General features: G+C 44.6%; 1 protein-coding gene across 4 annotated transcripts in view; it reads right to left on the reverse strand.

Moving 5' to 3' along the window:
• LOC132833335 (electrogenic sodium bicarbonate cotransporter 1-like) overlaps positions 1–23,446 on the reverse strand; it is a 205,798-nt gene that overhangs the window by 41,192 nt on the left and 141,160 nt on the right. For all 4 annotated transcript variants that reach the window (XM_060851518.1, XM_060851517.1, XM_060851520.1 and 1 more), the window contains exons 15-16: positions 14,751–14,833; positions 3,597–3,782 (exon numbers count right to left, since the gene is read on the reverse strand). In XM_060851518.1, the coding sequence (XP_060707501.1) occupies positions 3,597–3,782; positions 14,751–14,833 (269 nt within the window). The remainder of the gene's footprint in view (positions 1–3,596; positions 3,783–14,750; positions 14,834–23,446) is intronic.

The raw sequence follows: 23,446 nt of genomic DNA on the forward strand, positions 1-23,446 counted from the left end.
AATTAAACCTTGCAAAGTTTGTTCTGCTGGTGAGATATTCCAGAAAGTTTCATTCATTTTAAATCACATTGCACAATCAAAAGGTGAACAGCAGTGCCTCCTCTGTTTGGTTTTCAGGCCCCCACTCTGAGTGCAACTCCGAGGGAATGCTGAACTGTCGATTAAACGTGAAACCAAGGTCTTAGCTCTCTTCGTGACTGCAGGTAAAAACATCCGATAATCACTATGTGGAAGAGCAGGGGGAGATCTGCCTGGTGTCCTGGACAGGATTTACCCCTCAGTAAGTGTCACAGAATCCGATTAGCTGATCATTGCCACTCTACATTTGTGGGATGTGCAGATTGTTACTGCACCCCCAACATTGCACACCTTCAGAACTCACTGTTGATTATAAAACACCATCAGAGTACATTATGTAACAAACCTCCTTGAGGTGAGGTGGTGGGCTATTGGTAATGTCAGTGGCTCAGAAATCCAGAATCCAGAGGGGACACAGATTTAAAACTCACCATGGCAGCCGGGAAATAATATACTCAGTAACAATCTGGGAATAAAAGCAAGCCTAATGACCACGTATCGTAAAATCCATTTGATTCACTAATGTTCTTTAGGGCAAGAAATCTGCCATCATTACCCTGGTCTGGCCTACAAGTGACTCCAGACCCACAGCAATGTGGGTGACTCAATACTGCTGTCAGCAAGACCCCCCCGTTCAACAGCAGTTAGGGATGAGAAACAAATACAGCTTTCTTTAATACATTCACAGGAGATCCAGGCCAACATTCATGGCTCATCCCCATTGCCCAGAGGGCACTTAAGAATCAAGCACATTGCTGTGGGTCTGGAAGTTGGGTTGAATTGAATTGAGTTTATTGTCACATGTACCGAGGCACAGTGAAAAGCTTTGTCTTGTGAGCAATACAGGCAGGTCACAGAGTTAAGTCACATAAATAAGTAAATAATAGGTAAACAGCAGCAAAAGCAAAAGCACAGGTATAGGTGAATATTAAGGGTTTGCGGGTCCATTCAGTATCCAGTGCTGTTGAAGAAACACAGAAACATAGAATATAGAAGCAACAGTGGGCCATTCGACCCTTCAAGCCTGCTATACCATTCATTCCGATCATCAAACTCCAAATCCTAATCCCACCCTTCCTCTATCATCCTTGATCCCTTTAGCCCTAAAAACTATACCTTCTTGAAATCAGAGTTAATAAACCACACAACACCAAGTTATAGTCCAACAGGTTTAATTAGAAGCACTAACCTTTAGAGCGCTGCTCCTTCATCTGGTGGTTAAGGAGCAGTGCTCCGAAAGCTAGTGTGCTTCCAATTAAACCTGTTGGACTATAACCTGGTGTTGTGTGATTTTTAACTTTGTCCACCCCAGTCCAACACCGGCATCTCCAAATCAATCTGGAAAACATTCAATGTTTTGACCTCAATCGCTTTCAGTGACAGAGAATTCCACAGTCTCCCCACTCTCTGGGTGAAGGCATTTCTCCTCAGCTCAGCCCAAAAAAGTTTACCCTGTATACTCAGACAGTTGCCCCTGGCTCTGACCCTACCTTCATTTACCCTGTCTAGTTGTGTTAGGAGTTTGACTGGTTTCTATGAGATTTCCTCTCACTCTCCTAAACTCCACTGAATATAATCCTAACAGACTTGATTTATAATGGAGGTGGAGCAGACATCTCAAGGACCTGGGGAAAGGTAGATCCTAATAACAGGGCTCCAACAGTACCCCAGCTGACAGCAAATGGAATTTCCACTCGCGTTTCGTGTTGCAGGTTGCATTTACTGAGGTGCCATTAGCTGATTATTATTGTCTTTGTCTCGCTCATGTGGTGTTCCCAATCCAAATCTCCGGTTTCACATGATCTGCATATCCTAGTCAGTCCTGTCTCCGGTAACTGTTGGACAGAGCATGGGAGGGAGGCTTGTTCAATTGTATTTTTTTTTGTTGCTAATGAAAGGGAAAGTTTATACTGCCAGGTTCACACCCTGCAAAAACAAGGCAGTGTGCTCCATGTCAGAACTGCTGGAAAATCTCACCAGGAAGCAGAATGTTTGGAGTGGGGTAGGGGAGGAGTCAAATTCAGCTTTTCAAAAAGAATATGATGTTTGATAAAGTCAATACAAATAAAATGGACCCAGGATTGGAACAGATCTGCTCACGAGAAACTGTCTAATTGGAATCCAAGTGATGAGGATATTCCCACAGCTCTATGTGGATTGGTTACACTGAACTCAGGTTAGAGTCTGGGATGTTACAGAGTTGGAAATCGGTCTCCTTGTGACTGTGTGGATATGGTTAGGAGCTCATCTCAGATCTTAGTGTGACACTGTACCATCAAATTCTGACTTTGCCAGCAACGGCCACATCCTATGGCATACTTTGTTTGAAAAAAGGATTCTTTTAAAGGTGCAATGAAAATGCAGTTTGTCCACTCGCGGTGGGTTGCTGGGGTGGGGATGTTTTAGTGTAAGGTACCTTGGAGCTATCCCCCCTCTGGAACATGACTGTGATCCACCCATTTCTGAAAGTGCTTTAAAGTTAAGGTTGGGGGGTGGAGGGAGGGGCTGGTCATGGGTTCCTGACCTCAGGACTGCATTCTAACCCCCACACATGTGCCCTTCCTCTACCAACTGGCTCAGCGATTTAGCTAAACACAGCTGCCAAGTTGTGAACAATGATGGAGTGACCCAGGGCTGTTTGCTGGCGGTCAGACAGCTCTGGCAAACTCAGAAAGGGCTGCTTCACAAAGCTGCTCCAAGGCTTCCCTGGCAACGGCTTGGACTATCACAGATGTCACTGTCCGGCCAGTTTAAAAGCCACGTGCTCACATTTCAAAGCACTCTCTTTGATGTGTACTGACTCTGAGGGAACAATGTCCAGGAGCACTGTAACTCACCGAGCCCAGCTGTCAGCAGGGACTGACCTGTCTGAATTAACGCCTAAAATTCGCCAAATCACCGGGACACTGGCTGTGGTTTGCTTCAGTCTCAGAGAATCCAGCAGCTGGCCTGTAAACTGAGGAGGGGCGTTCACACTCTGGGGCTGAATGTTTTACTTCAAGTTCTGAGCAAGGGTTACTGGACCCAAAAAGTTAACTCGCTGCCAGGTGCTGCTGGATCTGTGGAGTTTATCCAGCATTTTCTGTCTTTGTTTCTGATTTCCAGCGTCCGCTGCACTTTGGTGATGGGGGGCACGAGGCAGGACTGTTTGCGGGTCCCAGCCCTACCCCTAGCGGTGTGGTTGGGGTGGGGTTTAGTCACTGGCAGAGGTTTTGACTGGGACAGTTCCTAATCTGGCATCACAGCTGGTTCCTTGCTCAAGTGAGGGCTGGAAAAGGGGCTCCCGAAAGTGGGGGAATTACCCAGAATTCCTGCAGATTGAGAGAAACTGTTGGAGCTGGGGATTGGGCAGAGAGTCCATAACTGAGAGGGGCCGTCAACAGTCAGGCCTTAAGCTGAACATCACCAGCCAACATCCAAATGACGACCACTCTCTGTTCATTTTGTGTTCAAACTGCAGCCTAGGGTGAAGCAGTTTACTGAGAGAAAGACAGTGAGAGTGGATCGCTCTGACTTACCGTGGTTGGGAAGTAAGGGCTGGTTTTGAAATTCTTCAGTGTCATAGAGCAGGTGTAGGTGCCGAGGAAGAGGATGAATGACATCAAGGTGACATCGGGGACAAAGCCACAACTCGTACCAACCACCCTGCCGCCGTAGCCTTCGCAATCTGTCTTTGTCAGTGAAGGCCAGTCGATGCTCATGTTCTGGGGAGAGAAGAGAAACACACTCACTGTTCCAGAACTCAGCGGCATAACTGAGAAATGTGACATTGGTTTTTTCATCAGTCACTTTGTGAGCTTTTCGTAAGGTGGACAGCTCCATGTTTGGTCTAACTATTACTCTGCACCAATCACAGAGTCACAGAATTGTTAAAATGCAGAACGTGGCCATTCAGTCCATCATGCTTGCGCCTGTTCCATTATCTAGAGCCAGTCTCCTGCCTTTTCCCCATATCCCCACACACCATTTCTATCCAAATAACCACCCAAAGCCTCTCTTCAATAGAACCTGTCTCCGTCACATTTCCAGGCAGTGCACGCCAGACCCGAGGTAATTACTGCAGGAAAACGTTTTATCTCACATCGCCCTAGTTCCACTGGTTCTTCACTTTAAATCTGTGCCCCTCATGTTTCTCTTGTCCCTATCTACTCTGTCCAGCCCATTAATGATTGTAGAGACCTCAACCAATTCTGCTCTCAGCCGCCTTCTCCCGGAGGAGAATAGCATTGAAATCTCGAGTCTATCCTCCTCGCTGTAAGTTTCCCCCCTCAGACACCCCAGATCCAAGCAGCTGAAACAGAAACTGAAGTTGCTGGAAACAGCACCTGTGAAAGGAAATCAGAGTTAATGTCTCAGGTTCGGTGACCCTTCCTCAGAACCCCTGAAAAGTTTAACTCTCTGCCCAGCTGCTACCAGACCTGTTGAGCTTTGCCAGTGACTTCTGTTTTTGTTTTTGGTTTATACAGCATCCACGGTTCTGGCTCCTATCTCTCTCATACTTTTCCGTGTTGAGATTTGTTTTCAAGTTGCCAGCTCGTTCTGCAAGTTCATTAACATTTTGTTGCATTTTGTTACATATTTTCTCTGTGTTAACTCTACATCCAAATTTATGTCACCTGCAAGTTTTGACATTGTCCTGAAAATTCTCGAGTCAAGTTGCCGCTGTATGTGGTGAACATCAATAGTGTCAGCTCCAACCCCTGGATTACCAGTTTCCACCCTTTGCCAGTCTGAGTAACTTCATTTATCCCATAATCTACGCTTTCTCTTTATTTTATTGCAGACCCCTTCACTGACTCTACATTCTCTCACACTGTGCATGAGTTCCCCCATGTGTTACCCTGATAAAGGCTTTGGGGAAATCCAAATATCTAACATCTGTTGCATTCTCCTTCTCTAACCTTTCTGGTATTTCTTTAAACCATTCAATAGATTAGTCAAGAATGACCTTCCTTTTTTGAAATTCGTGCTGACTATTCCTGATCGAATTTCCAGCTCCTAGATCTTTACGTTTGGATAAAGAATTGCATAACTGTTACATCGCAGAAAGAGGCCATTCAGCCTATCGATCTTGTTCCTGTTCTGTGCCTATCCCCTGCTCTTTCCCATGTCCCTGCACACTATTTTTATCCAAATAATCACTCAATCTCCTACTAACTGCTTGCCGAGTGAAAAAGTTTATTCTCACATCATTGTTTGGCACCTCACCTTAAATCTGTGCCCCCTCTTGTTTTTGCTCAGCTTCTCCATACCTGCTCTATCTAGCTCAAGACATTGAAAACCTCTTTAAAATCTCCCCTCAGTTCTCTCCTCTCCAGTGAGAACAGTCCCAACATCTTTAATCTATCCACACCACTGAATTGCTTCTGTACTCTGTCCAATGTGTTCACATCCTTCCAATAATGAGGCACCCACAACCCTACATAATACTCCAGTTGGGGTCTAACAAGTGTCTTAAAGAGGTTCAATAAATCAATAGAAACTATCAGTGGACCAGTGTGAGAGTGTGTTAGATACAGGTCATTGAGTAACTCTTGTCTGAGTTACAAGGTTCAAGTCCCACTATAGAGGCTTGAATGTACAGTCTAGAAAGACTTGACACTCCCAGTGCTAATACTGAGAGAGTGCTGCACAGCGGAGATATGGTCTTTCAGACAAGATGTTCAACCAAAACCCCATCTGATCCCTTAGGTGGTCCTAAGGGGTACAGTAAACAATATTTTGAAGAAGAACAGAAAATGTTCTCCAGGGAGTGCCAGGACAATTTTGTGATCTTCAACAAACAGCCAAGATTGTCTGCTTATCAATGCTGTATCTTTGTGGGATCTCACCATGCACAAACTGGCCCCTGCATTACTCGTATTACAACAGTGACAACGCATCAGAGACTTCATCAGCCCTGAGCTGCTTTGCGACATGATGAGGATGAGAAAGGTGCTATGGAAATACAACATCTCTTCTAATGCCAGAGTCTGAACCGAGATCTCATTAAACTACACTGGTATTAAATACAGGCTCATTGGGATATTGGGCTAATCCAACACACCATCTCCAGGTCAGCTCAACATCAGGAAGTCAGCTGAGAGTCAGAACCCTCTGTAAAAGTTCAGTGTGCTAATTCACTACAGCCGGCACATTCCCTTGAGATGTCCCAGAAACAGCAAAGCCTCATTCATTGGTATTAACGAAGACCCTAATGCATTATGGGATAAGGCTCTAATGGAGCATTCCTTGTGATTTCATGGCATGCACACTCACAAGTCAGGGGACTCTATCAGCCACAGCCACACACACACCCCTATCCCATTCCACTCGAGGGGCAAATTCCCAGTGAGAAATTCCACCTGTCCCTGGAATATTTGGTTGGGGAAGTTGAGGGATCATCATTTCCTCTTCTCCCTCCCCCATCATCAAATACAAGTTCCTCTGGACAGAAAGACACAAGCAAATGCATCTTCGTTTAATGCTCCTGTAATTACTGGCCAAATTACTGCCCAATTCCATCACATCACAAAGTCAAATGATGCTGTAAACCTCTGTCATTGCAGCAAAGGTCATGAATTGTTTCATCAGTAATTGAGACAGTTTAGTCCTTTTTAAGAAACCACGCGGGAGGTGTGTCCGATGGAGAAAGTTATTAATGTTTATGCAATAGGTTTTAGTACTATCTTACTCGATATTGCTTTGTTGAATTCTTCATTAAATGATTCAATAGACAGCAGTGTTACTTGTTCTCTAAAAGTATACTCCAACCATCATCATTATTAGTCTCATCAATATAAAGACCTCCAATGTGATTATATTAAAGTCTTTGTTCTGTGCACTCCCCATGTACCTGGTGTAATTGATAACGATTGGAAAGCATCTGCGAACAGGGCTCTATTGTACGATTTAATGTTTTTTTGTATGACAGTAACATGAGTAGGGAGATTACAATCTCATTTGGGGAGTGTAGCAGAAACCCAGTCAAAAGCTAACAACTCCCATTGCAAAAAAAACTGTTTATGAATGGGATCCACCGGCCATTCACAAAACAAACTAATTCCCTGATAGAGGCTGCATCTCAAGGTGAACCCAGGACTCGCGTAGCTGTGTGAGTCTCATTGGGAAAGGGGTGTAATACTGAGACACCAGAGTCACCCTGCAGCTAAATGGTGTGTACTGCTACCACCAAGTTAGCTAGCAATGGTGGTTACCTGCACGTGGTAGTAATGACAATGAGCAGGGACACAGCTGACTGGCCACTCTCTTTGCTGTAGGCAGCACCCATTCCAATCCCCCATAACTGCTCCAGTCTGGCCATTAGACAGACACACACACAATACCATTCCCCCATCCATCAGTACACGGCTTGCGACTTTGGGTCTCTCTGAGCGTGTTGGATTTCCTGTAGGTTTCAGGGCTGCCTCTTGTGTGGATGCTTCAGCAGTACAGTACAGTGGGGTAACTTTAATAATAACACCACAGACACACATTCTGCCAAATCAGCTGTGCCAGCTGAGGCTGTGTATGGACATGACTCCAGGTGGGGGACACTGACAGGAACCAGCACTGCAATGGAAAGGGTTAAGTTACAAGGTTAGGTTGTACAGACCAGGTGATAAACTCAGGTTTGTGTTTGTGATTGCCCATAATTTCAGAATTACTGTTGCACCTTTTGCTGTGAATTATTAGGAACACTCAATTAGCATCTGTCTCTGAGAGATGGTGAACTCTGAGTGGCAGAGAGATCTGAGGATCACTGTCTCGGAATTCCGGAGGGTTAGTGTGCAGAGTACTAGGCACATTGAAGAAGGCTATCAGTCATTGCAAGAAGAATTGAAAACAAAAGCAGCAAGGTTATGCCTCAGTTCTAAAAGGCAATGGTGAGACCACATACAGTCATAGACATGTACAGAATGGAAACAGATCCTTTGGTCCGACTCATCCATACTGATCAAATACCCTAACCTAATCTAGTCCCATTTGCCAGCACTTTGCCCATATCCGTCTAAACCTTTCCTAGTCATGTCCCCATCCAGATGCCTTTTAAGTATTGTAATTGTACCAGCCTCCACTATTTCCTCTGGCAGCTCATTCATTACACGCACTACCCTCTGTGTGAAACAGTTGCCCCTTAGGTCCCTTTTAAATCTTTCTCCTGTCGCCCTCTAGTTTTGGACTCCCCTAACGACTTGCCTATTTATCCTATCCATGCCCCTCATGATTTTATAAACCTCTATAAGTCACCCCTCAGCCTCTGACGCTCCAGGGAAAACAGCCCCAGCCTGTTCAGCCTCTCCCTATAGCTCAAATCCTCCAACCCTGGCAACATCCTTGTAAATCTTTTCTGAACCATTTTAACTTTCACAAAGTTCTCCCTATAGGAGGGAGACCAGAATTGCACGCAATACTCCAAAAGTGGCCGAACCAACGTCCTGTTCAGCTGCAAAATTGCTATGCACAGTATTGGTCACTTTATTTAAGAAAGGGTGTAAATGTATTGGAGGCAGCTCTGAGAAGGTTTACTAGACTAATACCTGGAACGAACAGCATGTACCTGCTGCAGTTTGGAAGATTATGAGGTGACTGGTTTAAACCATGTAAGATCTGTAAGGGCAGCATGGTGGCACAGTGGTTAGCACTGCTGCCTCACAGCACCAGCGACCTGGGTTCAATTCCCGCCTCAGGCGACTGACTGTGTGGAGTTTGCACATTCTCCCCGTGTCTGCGTGGGTTTTCTCCGGGTGCGCCGGTTTCCTCCCACAGTCCAAAGACGTGCAGGCCAGATGAATTGGCCATGCTAAATTGCCCGTAGTGTTAGGTAAGGGGTAAATGTAGGGGTATGGGTGGGTTGCGCTTCGGCGGGTCGGTGTGGACTTGTTGGGTAAGTAGTCTAATCTAATCTAATCTTGACGAGTATTGGCAGGGTCAGCATGGAGAGGATGTTTCCCCGTGTGGAAGAATCCAGACTATGGGTCACTGTTGAAAAATCATAGGTCACCCATTTAAAACAAAGAGGAGAATTTTCCACACACAAAGGGCCATGAATCTTTGGAACTCTCTTCCTCAAGTGGAAGCAGAACTTTGGGATTATATTCAAGGCAGAGATTGGTTGATTCCTGATAAGCGAGGAGGTTAAAGGTGATCAGGGGTTAGGCGATCATAAGGAGTTATCAGATCAGTCATGATCTTAATGAAAAGCAGGGCACACAAAGGGGCCATCTGGCTATTCTGCTCCTAATGGTATGTTTTCTTTGTAAACCTATCCCTCCAGTTTTCAATCAGTGGCTCTTTTCAGGTTGGCAGGCCACAAAACTAGTTAAAATGACTTTGAGAGGTTCCTGTTCCCATCTCTCCAAGTGCAGAACGTGAAGACTCTGCCTTTTCATCTCCTGCTCTCTCCACCTCTCTCTCCCTCTCTATTTCTCTCTCTGTCTCTCTCTTTCTCCCACCCCCCCCCATCTCTATCTCTGGCTCTCCCTCTCTCTCCCACTCTCCCCCTCTCATGTTTTTCTCTCTCTCTCCCTCTCTATTTCTCTCTCTCTGCCTCTGTCTCTCTCTCACTCCCCCCCCCCCATGTCTCTGTCCCTCTCCCCTTCTCATGTTTCTCTCTCTTTCTCTCCCTCCTCCATCTCTCCCCCTTCCCATCTCTCTCCCTATCTCTCCAGCTCTGTCATTGTCTCTCACTCTCCTTCTCCCCCCACTCCCTCTCATGTGTCTTTCTCTCCTTCCTCCTCCATCTCTCCCTGTCCGCCTCCCCCCCCCCCCCTCCACTGTAGATGATCTGAAGCTCAGAAGTGGACACAAGTTGGTAATTAAACCTTTGGCCTATAGCTTCACAGAATAAAGTCTGCAGTGTCACATGGTGTTCCCGCTGCTTCAGACAAGTACAAAAGAAAACCTCTGATCTTCTGTTCTGAAGAAAATAGTTTCGCTGTTGGAAAATATTTACTCCCCGCTGTCTGATACTAAACCGAGGTAAATGCGGGTTTCACACCATGGGGCTGTATTCTCTCAATTAATTGAAATATTTCAGATGGTTCAAAGGTTGTTAGAGTTGGAAGAGAGAAACTATTTCCTCTGGTGGGGGGGGTGGGGATGGGGAGTTTGGAACAAAGGGTCAGAGCTTTAACATCTGAGCCCTGGTTGTACCACGTCTTAATATAAAGGGAAGTGGACATCTGTAAATCTCTCGTCCCACAAACAAGCTGCTGAGACTCAGGGTGGGGAGGAGTGCTGCTCAAATGAAAATCTCAGAGCTGAGATTTTCTGTTCAGTGAGACGATCAAATGTTATGGATTGTGCCAACAGAATTAATATTTAGACCAGCCGTGACTAACTGAACTGTGATACATCCCCGAGGGGCTGACTAGCCTTCTCCCGTTCCTATGTTCCAGATAAAATGCTAACTTTTACATTCACCCCAAATCCTCCTCCTTTGTGTGACACCATGGTTATTCACAGAGAGTAAAAGGATCTATTTTAAAATCTCTCTCCTGGGTGGCATGGTGGCTCAGTGGTTAGCACTGCTGCCTCGCAGTGCCAGGGACCCGGGTTCGATCCCAGCCTTGAGTGACTGTCTGTGAGGAATTTGCAAATTCTCTCTCTGTGGGTTTCCTCCGGGTGCTCCTGTTTCCTCCCACAGCCCAAAGAAGTGCAGGTTAGGTGGATTGGTCATGGGAAATGCAGGGTTATGGGTCTGGGTGGGATGCTCTTTGAAGGAGCGGTAGGGGCTGAATGGCCTGCTTCCACGCTGTAGGGATTCTATGCTAAAAGCAGATCACTGTGAATGCTAGAGATCAGAAATAAAAACAGGAAACACTGGACCAACTCAGCAACATCTGTGGAGACAGAAACAGAGTTAACATTTCGAGTCCAATATGACTCTTCATCTTCAGAAGCCATGATGTGGAGGTGCTGGTGTTGGACTGGGATGGACAAAGTCAAAAATCACACAACACCAGATTATAGCCCAACAGGTTTATTTGGAAGCACTAGCTTTCAGAGCACTGCTCCTTTATCAGGTAGCTGTGGAACAGGATCATAGGACGCAGAATTTACATTAAAAGATCAAAGCGTCATACAACATATACGATATGTTGAATTGGATTACTGCTAAGTCTTTCATCTTTTAAAATGGGTTTCAGATTTCAATTCATTGATATGTCAATACCACTAGCCACCTGATGAACGAGCAGTGCTCCGAAAGCTAATGCTTCCAAATAAACCTGTTGGACTGTAACCTGGTGTTGTGTAATTTTTCAAACTTCACATTTAGAAGACAAACCATTTCCCCAGAGACACCCTGAAGAACAGTCACTAGAAACATTGCTGCTATTTCTCTCTGGCAAGTGCTGCCAGACCCACTGAGTTTCTCCAGCTTTTTCTTACATCCACTCTGCCCGGAATTAGCCAGTAGAGAAACTTCTCTGGAAAACACAAAACCCACCCCACTTTCTCCCTCAGTCCCTCTCCTTGTACATGCTGGATGAGGTGAGTGGGTCACAGTCAATTTCAATTCTGACACTCAAACTGGCTCAAAGCCTGTAACGTGAGAGACAAACCATTAGAACTTCAGGCAACGATAGCAGTCTGACAGAAAAGGGATACTAGGCAAAAGGGAGGACTGCAGATGCTGGAAACCAGAGTCTAGATCAGTGCGGTGCTGGAAAAGCACAGCAGGTCAGGAGCAGGAAAACAACATTTCGGGCAAAGGCCCTTCATCAGGAATGTGCTTTTCCAGCACCACGCTAATCTAAACTTTGACAGAAAAGGGATGTCCAGGAAAGAAACAGCAGTGTCAGAACAGACATTGTTCGCTTAGGACTATATCGAAACACAGAGAGTGAATCTAATCAAAGATTCAATATCTAATACTCTCCTTAAGGGGGAGGTGTAATGGCAATGCCACTGGATTAGTATTTCAGAAGTGTGGTGCTGGAAAAGCACAGCAGGTCAGGCAGCATCCGAGGAGCAGGAGAATCGACATTTCGGGCATAAGCCCTTCATCAGGAATGAGGAAGGATTTTCACCCGAAATGTCGATTCTCCTGCTCCTCGATTGCTGCCTGACCTGCTGTGCTTTTCCAGCACCACACTCTCGACTTTAATCTCCAGCATCTGCAGTGAGTAGTAATTCAGAGTAGAATGCAGCTTAGTAATTCAGAACTCCAGCTGAATATTCTGGGGATGCAGGTTCAAGACCCCCTATGGCAGATTCCAATTCAAATGTGAATTCAATAAAAATCTGGAATTAAAGACTCATCTCACAGTAACCGTTGTCAACCTTTATGTGGGATGGGTGAGCTGGGATGAAGATGCAGCAGTATTTCAGTGTGATTTGAACAATATGGGGGAGTGGGAAAATGTATGGCAGGTTATATAATGTGGGTAAATGTGAGGTCATCCACTTTAGAAGCAAAAACAGGCTTCTTATCAGAATGGCGATAGATCGGGAAAGGGGGGAGGTGGAATAAGGCCTGTATGTCCTTGTATGCAAGTTGCTGAAGGTAAGTGTTGCAGGTGCAGCAAGTAATAAAGAAGGTAAATGTTATGTTGGCCTTCAAAGCCAGCAAGTTTGAGTACAGGAGCAAGGATATGCTGCTGCAGTTGTACAGGGGCCTTGGTGAGACCACACCTGACATATTATCGTGTGCAGTTTTGGTCTCCTTATCTGAGGACGAATGTTCTGGCAATGGAGGGAGTGCAGCGAAGGATCTCCCAGACTGACTGCTGGCTTGGCAGGACTGATGTACGGGAAGAGTTTGAATCAATTCAAATTACATTCACAGGAGTTTAGAAGAATGAGGGAAGAATCTCACAGGAACCTATAAAATTCTAACAGGGCGAAACAGTGTAAACACAGGAAGGATATTCCCAATGACCAGGGAATCCAAAACGAGAGATCACTCTCGAAGGATAAGGGGAGGAGGCTGGAGGAACACAGCAAGTGTTTCCACGTATGGAGTCAGATATTACGAGGAGGCATAGCTTTAAATTAAGGGGTGGTAGGTATAGAACTGATGTTAGGGGTAGATCCTTTATTCAGCGAGTCATGAGTTCATGGAATGCCCTACCAGTAACAGTGGTGGACTCTCCCTCTTTATGGGCATTTAAACAAGCATTGGATAGGCATATGGAGGATAGTGGGCTAGTGTGGGTTAGGTGGGCTTGGTTCGGCGCAACATCGAGGGCCGAAGGGCCTGTACTGCGCTGTATTTTTCTATGTTTCTATGTTCTAAGTCAGGCAGCATCAGGAGGTGGAGAAGTCAATGTTTCGGGTGTAACCCTTCTTCAGGCCTCTTCTCCCCCTCCTGACGCTGCCTGGCTTGCTGTGTTCCTCCAGCCTCCTGCCTGGCTACTAGGATTCCAGCATCTGCAGTTTTATTGTCTTGAAGGATGGGAGAGGCCACTTAGAGCTGAGTTGAGGAGAAACGTCTTAGATTTAAGACACAGACTATCGATTTCTCTATCACAGAAAGCAGTTGAGGTGAAAATATTGAGTGTTTTCAAGAAGGAGTTAGATATAGTTCTTAGGGCTAAAGAGATCACATGGTATAGGGAGACAGTGGGAACAGGTTCAAGGGGCCGAATGGCCTACTCCTGCTCCTGTTTTCTCCGTTTCTATGAAATACTGCCATTTAAATTAACATTCAGAAGATGGAATCCTTAAAATGAATTACAACCAAAACTCAGTCGTGGGGAATGAGGAGTGAAGGGACAGTCTGTTGAGGATCTCACAGTAAAACATGTAACAGCCATTGGTAAGCTGCGGGTCACTCAGAGCAAATGCAGTATAATTGGAGCCGGTTTGTATCCACGCCAAACTAACACTGCTCCTTCAGAATCTATCTAATGAGGAGGCTTGCCCTGAATTCACCAACAACAACAACTTGCATTCAAGTACTGCCTTTGATGTTAAATTAAGAAATGATTTAAGATAATTGCTCAAAATTACAAAGACTTAAGATCAGGTAAAATCTTAAAAATTTAAGATTTAAGAGGATTGTGCGAGGTGGGTTGAGTATATTTAACACAATGATTGGCTGTGATTTGCCAAAAAGGATAGGGGAAACAGATTCAGCAGCAGCTTTCAAAAAGAAAAATGAATAAATACCAAAGAGAAAAAGATTACAGGAGTGTACTTTTTTATAGAGTCTCTCCAGTGCAGAAACAGGCCATTCAGCCCATTGAGTCCACACCAACCCTCTGAAGGGCATCCCACCCAGATCAACACTGTGCCCTATCCCTGTATTTTCCATGGCTAATCCACTTAACCTACACATCCCTGGACAGGATGGACCATTTCCCATGACAAATTCACCTAGTCTGCACATCTTTGGATTGTGGGATGAAACTGGAGCACCCAGAGAAAACCCACGCAGACACGGGAAGAATATGCAAACTCCACACAGACAGTCACCTGGGGCTGGAATCAAACCCGGGTCCCCGGGTCCCTGTGAGGCAGCAGTGCTAACCACTAAGCCATCCCATGCTGCCCCAGAACGTTGGGTAAGGAATAGAAGGATGGTACTAACAGATAACTCTTTAGAGGGCAGAGTGATGTGGTTATCCAATGAATAAAACTTCCTCCAACACGATCAGGACAGATCCGAGAATGCAAAATGTCCGTGAGAACACAGTTCCACAGTCCCGCTCTCAATCTTTCCCGGAGGACAGCTATCCACTTACCAATGGAGTGCTGCTATTGGCCAGGGGGATGATGGTTGAATTTGCTGAGTCAGTGTCATTCCAGTGAAGGCTTGAATTAGCACCTGTGAAAACAGTGTGAACAGTTCAGCAAAGAATGTCACCTCTCCCTACCTGCTAGCTAAACTCTATACACACCTCAAAGCATTCCAATAACAATAGATTTATCCTGAAATATAACAGCCTTACATTAACCATCATCAAATCAGCGAGAGTATGATTTATAAAGTGCTGGAATTTAGGATCATGCAAAATGGAAAATGGGATTAGTGTAAACATAGAAATGTAGAAACTAGGGCAGGAGTAGGCAATTCAGCCCTTCCAGTCTGCTCTACCATTCAATATAATCATGGCTGACCATCCAACTCACTCCCCTGTTCCTGTTTTCTCCCAATGTCTTTTGTCCTTTTAGCCCTCAGCATTATATTTAACACCTTTCTTCAAAACATTCAATGTTTTGGTCTCAACTGTTTTCTGTGGCAGATAAATTCCCAGGCTCCCCACTCTGGGGATTTGGGTTCAAATCCCACCTTAGCAGATGGAGGGGTTTGTATTCAATAAACATCCTGAATTCAGATCCTAATGATGACACTGAAACCATTGTCACTTGTTGGAAAAACCCATCTGGTTCACTAATGTCCTTTAGTGATGGAAACTTATCTAGTCTGGATAATGTATGACTCCAGGCTCAAAGTGCACTGCTGCCTCACAGAACCAGAGACCTGGGTTCAATTCCAGCCTCAGGTGACTTTCTGTGTGGAGTTTGCACACTCTCCCCGTGTCTGCATGGGTTTCCTCCGGGTGCTCTGGTTTCCTCTCACTTCCAAAGATGTGCAGGTCACGTGAATGGGCCATCCTAAATTGCCCATAGTGTCCAGGGATGTGTAGGTTGGGTGCATGAGTCAGGGGGAAATATAGGGGAATGGCTCTCAGTCTTTGGAGGGTCAGTGTGGACTTGTTGGGCTCATCAGCCTGCTTCCATACTGTAGGGATTCTATGATCACAGCAATGTGCCCTCTGGGTAATTAGGGATGGGCAATAAATGCTGGCCTGGCCAGCGATGCCCTCATCCTGTGAATGAATAATAAAAAAGCTCTCAAGGCAAAAGTATTTTCCCTCAGTGTAGTCAGATCTTTGAGGTCCATCCTTTTGGTATCAGTTTGACCATTTGGATTGCCTCACCCAGCCATAGAGTTAAGGACTTGATGACATTGTTGGAGAACTGGAGTCACATAGACCAGATTAGGTAAGAATGGGAGAGATTCATCCCTAAAGCATGTTGGTGAACTGATGTGATTTTACCAAGTAATTTCATAGTTATCATTACTGTTGCTAGCTTTTGATTTGAGATTTCTAAACTAATTAATTTTTTAATCGTACCAACTGCTGTGTGGGATTTGACCACATGGGTCCAGGTTGGAGCCCTCTAGGTTACAAGACAAACAACATGATTGCTAAGTTACTGCTCCTTTAAAGGGTGAAGGAGGTTCATGTCATTTTATGGTCATTAAAATTAATATTGGGAGGGTTATCTGACTGACTCCCAATGCCCAGTGTCTGACGCACAGCCACAATGGAGGGCCAAGGTCAGAGGTCATACAACACCAGGGTATAGTCCGAGAGGTTTATTTGAAATCACAAGCTTTTGGAGCGCTGTTGCTCCTTTCTCAGGTGAAGCCTCATCAGTCGCTGACCTTGTCCACCACAGTCCAACACCAGCACCTCCACATCATGAGAGGGTAAAATGGAACATTGCAAAGTTACATTTCTCAACCTAATGCCCCACCCGCCCTCACAGATGGAGAGAAAGGATCTCCCACTGCCCCACCCACCTTGAGGACTTTCTCTTCAATCTTTCGTTCTGTATTTATCTCTCAAGCGATATCATATTGCTGTGTGCAGATTATCTGTTGGATTTGCTCAGCATGACAGTGAATGGAACCTTCCAAAGGGAATTGGATAAATAGTTGATAAGCTGGAACTTTATACAGCTATGGAGAAGGAGCTACAACGTGGGGCCAACTGCATTGTTTCTTTCACAAACAAGATGGGATGAGTGGCCTCCAATGTTTAATCCTACAATTCGATGTTAAACGATGGCGGGGGAGGGGTGTTCTGTCGCACTCAGGGAGTCCAAGTGGCTGTGACAACGTGATTATGTTGTGCAGTGAGCTGGATTATGTGTACATCACATTGGAAGTTTAGCCACCCAGTTATTGCAGTCTTGAGAAAGGGAAACGGAAACACAAAAAGCAGAAACAATGTCCGATGGATGGGACATCATCACTCAGGGTATACGTAGCAGTGCGTGACCTCGGCGCTAAGCCCCAGTGAACATCCACTGCCAAATACAAAACAAATGCTCCTCCAAAAATACACTTTGCAGATAATGTTACAAAGCAACATCTTTGGGTTACTGCACCCAGGGTGGGTTCGAGAACGAAGAACACCTTTTAAAGGTATAGCTAATAGCTGTTTGAACATATTGTATTGAAGGAAGGAGATGCAATTCATGGTTATCTTTCTTTCATAACCAAGCCCGTTCCCAACCTCATCAGATACCCACTTTGTTCCAAATACTAATACCCTTTCTCAAGTAAGCACTGACCTTACACATTGTCACAGTTGATCATATAGCCAACTCTTACCTAACCCGTGACTTCTACCTCCCAGGAAGTCAAGGATAGCGAGCACATGGGAACAGCACCAGCTAAAAGATATTGATAATGGGTTGGTCAGCAATCATAATGCCATAAAATATCGAGGGGAGGTTGTTAGAATCTGTCTTGGTGGAGATGGCCAATAGCTGATGTTAGTTGCATTTCATTGATGATACTTGGTTACACCTTCACCATAAAGACATTGTTTTTAATGCTTTCAAAAAATGCAGACATCACTGGCAAGGTTAATATTTATTGGCCATTCCAAGTTGCTGTTGAGAAGGTGGTGGTCAGCTGCTTTCTTGAACTGTTGTAGTAGTGAAGGACTTAATGCCAAATGTCACATTCTCAAGGCCATTTGTGCTTTGGTAATAAATGTTGGCCTTACCAATTATGTCCATAAATTCTGGAGTAGAGTGGTACTGGAAAAGCACAGCAGTTCAGGCAACATCCGAGGACCAGGAAAATTGATGTTTTGGGCAAAAGCCCTTCATCAGGAATACAGGCTTATGTCCATAAGCCAGCACTCAACGAAAACAAAATCCCAACGACAGTCTGTGCACCAACAGCGGTGCAACTCCATCCCAGTGTATTCTCAGTCAATGGAAAATGGCTCCTGGGTGTCTGAGAAAAGGGTATTAATGGGCTCAAGGATTAATTACTTGCACTTTGAGACAGGATCGAGGTCATGCTATGTAACAAAGGAAGTTCAGTGATAAAAGATACACATTCCATAATTATGTTTATTGTGGGGAGTGGACATATCGCTAAGTCTCGTATAATTAAATCAATTAGTGAGGTTAGAGATTAAGAACAGTCTGAGCTAACCATTTACAATAAGACTCGAGGTGGAGTTAGGGAGGGGTTGGTTACTTCACATTGTTCAAGATCAGGAACAGGACCTGCTCAAATCAAGAACACATTGGGAACACACTGGGAACACACATTTGGTCAAACAGGGTCAGGGCAGATAACAAACACTTGGTCAGTCACTGACCAGAAGATTCTCAGTCACGACTAGGGATCGTTTCCTTCAGCATTTATTCTTTCTGTTTCTAATTTTCAGCATATGTTTTTTATTATTACAGTCAGGGACATGGGACCCAGAGGAGGTCACACTGCCTCTCCAGTCTGTTCCTTAGATCATCTTCCATGAGATCATGATTGATCTCAACTCCATTTATCTGTTTTGCCTCTGTAACCCTTCATACTCTCACCCAACAAAAACCCACTAATCCCAGTTTTCAGATTTCCAATTGATCCCCGAAACCCCAATGGTGTTTTGGGTGCTTTCCCCTGCCTATGGTGTGAGAGAGTGTCTCCCTGATCCCACATTGACCGGCCTTGAGTTGAATGTTCTTCCTGCTTCACCACAGGACAACGTTTCTCACTATCTGCCCAGCAAATTCGTTAATTGTTTGAAAAATTTCAATTTAACTGCCTGACCCCTCGAATATTGAGGAAACCAAGCCTAATTTATAAAGCATGTCACCACAAGTTACCCCTTCCTGCCTTAGCAGGAATGAATATTGTATCCCATCCAAATAGACCTTTCTTTTATTTTATATTTGTGCTGTAAAATTACAAGCATGGAGAGATTTCTTGGTATGTAGCAGAAATGGCAGTAACAACCACAAGACAGAAAAACAGAAGTTAGACCTCTCAGCCCATTGAGTTTATTCTGCCATTCAATAATATCGTGGCTGATCTGACAATCCACAGCTCCACTTTCCTGCCTTTTCCTCATAATCAGTGATTGCTTTTCCTGATTAAAAACTTGTCTCCACGTTAAATATACACAATGTCCCAGTTCAACAGCCCTCGGTGAGAAGGAATTCCATAGATTCACTCCCGTATGAGAGAGGAAATCCCTCATCTCCATCCTAACTGGGTGACCCCTTACTCTGAGATGATATCCGCTGGTCCTGAACTCTCCCACAAGGAGAAACAACCTTTCTGCATCCACCCTGTCAAGTCCTTTAAGAATCCTGTATGGTTCAATCAGGGCATCTCTCATTCTTCTAATCTCCAAAGAGTTACCGGAACTTTCCACTCAACCTTTCCTCATCAGACAGTCCCTCCATACCTGGGACCAGGCCAGTGAACCGATCAGCCTAGATGAAGTGTATTGTTAGACAAAGGAGAAAACCTGCATTTATTTCATTCCTTTCATTTCCTTAGGGCACTGAGAGGATCCTGCAGCTATTAAAGACTCCTAGAGAGTAGTTCAGATTACTTACAATGTGGAAACAGGCCCTTCAGCCCAACAAGTCCACACTGACCCGCCGAAGCACAACCCACCCATACCCCTACATTTACCCAACACTACGGGCAATTTAGCATGGCCAATTCACCCGAACTGCACATCTTTGCACTTTGGGAGGAAACCGGAGCAGACACGGGGAGAATGTGCAAATTCCACACAGTCAGTCTCCTGAGGAATTGAACCCAGGTCTCTGGTGCTGTGAGGCAGCAGTGCTAACCACTGTGCCACCGTGCCGCCCAAAGCATTTAAGCATTCTTAGCTTGCTAAGATTTTTCTTCACAACCTGTAGCAGATTAGTGGAGATCCAGTTGTGTTCAATGTTTACAATCTGGATTAGATCAAACCTAGAACACAGAAGCTAGGAGCAGGAGTAGGCCATTCAGCCCTTTGAGCCTGCTGCCCCACTCACTAGATCATGGCTGATCCCCTCTCTCAATGCCATATTCCCACTTTCGCTCCATATTCCTTCATGCCTTTCAAATCTAAAAGCATAGTGAACAGTTCTGGTCTCTCAAATTTAAAAGGATGTGGGGTCACCGGGGAAGCTGCAAACATGATTAAGCAGAATGATCCCAAACCTGTGAGGATATAACTATCAGCAGTACCTGTTTAGGCTGGGACTTCCTCCTGACTGAACAGTGAGCTGATAGAAATCCTTAAGATTATGAAGGGGTAGATGTTAGAACATAGAACATTACAGTACAGTTCAGGCCCCTCGGACCTCAATGTTGCACCGACGTTGTGGAACCAATCTGAAGCCCATCTAACCTACAGTATTCCATTAACATCCATATGTTTATCCATTGACCATTTAAATGCCCTTAAAGTTGGTGAGTCTACTACTGTTGCAGGCAGGGCATTCCATACCCGTACTACTCTCTGAGTAAAGAAACTACCTCTGACATCTGTCCTATATCTATCACCTCTCAATTTAAAGCTATGTCTCCTCTTGCTCGTCATCACCATCCAAGGAAAAAGGCTTTCACTGCCCACCCTATCTAACCCTCTGATTATCGTATATGTCTCAATTAAGTCGCCTCTTAACTTTCTTCTCTCTAACAAGACCACCCTCAAGTCCCTCAGCATTTCCTCGTAAGACCTTCCTTCTATACCCGGCAACATCCTAGTAAATCTCCTCTGAACCCTTTCCAAAGCTTCCACATCCTTTGTATAATGCGGTGACCAGAACTGTACACAATACTCCAAGTGCAGCCGCACCAGAGCTTTGTACAGCTGCAACATGACCTCATGGCTCTGAAACTCAATCCCTCTACCAATAAAAGCTAACACACTGTATGCCTTCTTAACAGCCATATCAACCTGGATGACAATTTTCAGGGATCTCTGTACCTGGACACCAAGATCTCTCTACTCATCTACACTACCAAGAATCGTATCATTAGCCCAGTACTCTTTATTCCTGTTGCTCCTTCCAAAGTGAATCACCTCACACTTTTCCACATTAAACTCCATTTGCCACTTCTCAACCCAGCTCTGCAGCTTAGCTATGTCTCTCTGTAACCTGCAACATCCTTCGTCACTATCCACAACTCTACCAACCTTAGTGTCATCTACAAATTTACTAACCCATCCTCCTACGACCTCATCAAGGTCATTTATAAAAATGACAAACAGCAGTGAATCCAAAAAATATCTTTGCGATACCCCACTAGTAACTGAACTCCTGGATGAACATTTCCCATCAACCACCACTTTCTGTCTTATTTCAGGTAGCCAATTTCTGATCCAAACCATTAAAACACCCTCACTCCCATGCCTCCATATTTTGTACAATAGCCTACCATGGGGAACCTTATCAAACACCTTACTGAAATCCATATACACCACATCAACCACTTTACCCTCATCCACCCGTTTGGTCACCTTCTCAAAGAACTCAATAAGGTTTGTGAGGCATGATCTACCTTCACAAAACCATGTTGACTCTCCCTAATCACCTTATTCCTCTCTAGATGATGATAAATTCTCTTATAACCTTTTCCAACACTTTACCCACAACTGAAGTAAGGCTCACTGGTCTATAATTTCCAGAGTTGTCTCTACTCCCCTTCTTGAACAAGGAAACAACATTTGCTATTCTCCAATCTTCTGGCACTAGTCCTGTAGAACAACATAAAGATCAAAGCCAACACTTTCAGAATTCATTTAACCCTTCCCCTATCTCCTTCTCCTATGATGAAAGGTTGGTTCCATTTGTAGATAAAGTCTGCATTATGGGGATAAAATGAGAGAGAAAAAGAAAATTGTGCATTTATCTAGCACTTTTCATCACCTCTGCATGTCTCAAAATGCTGAAGTACTTTTATAATGTTTAGTACATGGTAAATATCTACAACTACTAATGTGATGAAAACTGAACAATTTTTGTTTTGTTTTGTTGATTAAGGGTTAAGTAATGGCCAGGATATCAAGGAATCCATCCTCTCACACCCTCCACGCCCCCCCCACCCCACCCCACTTCTCCAAAATAATGCCTTGAGATCTTTTATATCTACCTGAACGAGAAGATTGGCCTTAATGTCTCATTCGACAGACTACACCTCCAACACTGCTGTATTCCTTCAATATTGCACTGGAGTGTTATGTTTAATTACTGTACATTAAAATATCATCTATAAACAAACAAATCTGACTGGGAGATCAGCAGAAACCACTTTACCCAGAGTGTGGTGAGATTGTGGAATGTGTTCCCCATGGGAGGGCCTGAGGTAAAATAATGTTGATAGATTTAAGGGGAAGCTGGATAAACACGAGGGAGAAAGGAACAAAAGTATGAGGTGATCCCAGATGGGAGCACAAATACTGGAATTGACAAGGTGGGCTGAATGGCCTGTTTCTATGCCATATATGTTTTTGTAACTTTGAGGTCAGTTCACAAACCAACTTGTATACAGACCAGACAAGGTTTTTAATTGCAAGAGGCCAGTAGAGTGACAGGAGTGGCTGTGTGTCACATAGTACAACACTGAGTGCTGCTCACCAATCACTGCTGCCCATAACCACTACGATCCCACAGCAGGCTTTGTTCTCTCTGCTTGGAGCCTTTCTTTCGCTTTTCAGTGATACTCAACATCACTGGTTTTGTAATTTGCTGACATTAATGAGAGGGAATTGGAATGTTGGAGAAAGTTCAGAGAAGGTTCAGTGGACTAATCACAGATAAAAACCGTGAGAGTGAGCAGTTTGGGCCAATACTCAGTCGAGTTTAGCGGGATGAGAGGAGGTCTAATTGAGGTAACGATGATGCTAAAGGGATTCACAGAATAAACGTAGAGAGGACATTTCCCCTTGTGAAGCAAACTAGAGTGCGAGGTCATCATTTGAGGCTAAGGAGAAACAGATTTTAAACAGGAAAGAGTTAAGGATTGTAATGAAGTCAGCCAAGTGGACCCCATAGAATCTGAGTTCCATGATTGGGGCTGTTAACCTGATCCAATCATGGGACCCTGGCTGACAGATATAAACGGGAGTGTCATATAAAAAATAAATAAACGGGAGTGTCAGGGGTTCTGAGAGCTGGCTCTGAGGGAGCTGGAGCAGTGTCACGGACCCTCCGTGTGTAAACACAGGGGGACTTGATGACAGGATACCAGCCTCTGTGGAGTTATTTCAATAAGGAGGAATTACTTCTCTCAAAGGATTGCAAATCTGTGGAATTTACTCCCCCAGAGTGCGGTGGATGCTGGGACACTGAATAAATTTGAGGAGATACGGTGGCTCAGTGGTTAGCA

The sequence above is a fragment of the Hemiscyllium ocellatum genome, chromosome 36 (genome assembly GCF_020745735.1).
Source record: "Hemiscyllium ocellatum isolate sHemOce1 chromosome 36, sHemOce1.pat.X.cur, whole genome shotgun sequence".
Taxonomy (NCBI): Eukaryota; Metazoa; Chordata; class Chondrichthyes; order Orectolobiformes; family Hemiscylliidae; genus Hemiscyllium; species Hemiscyllium ocellatum.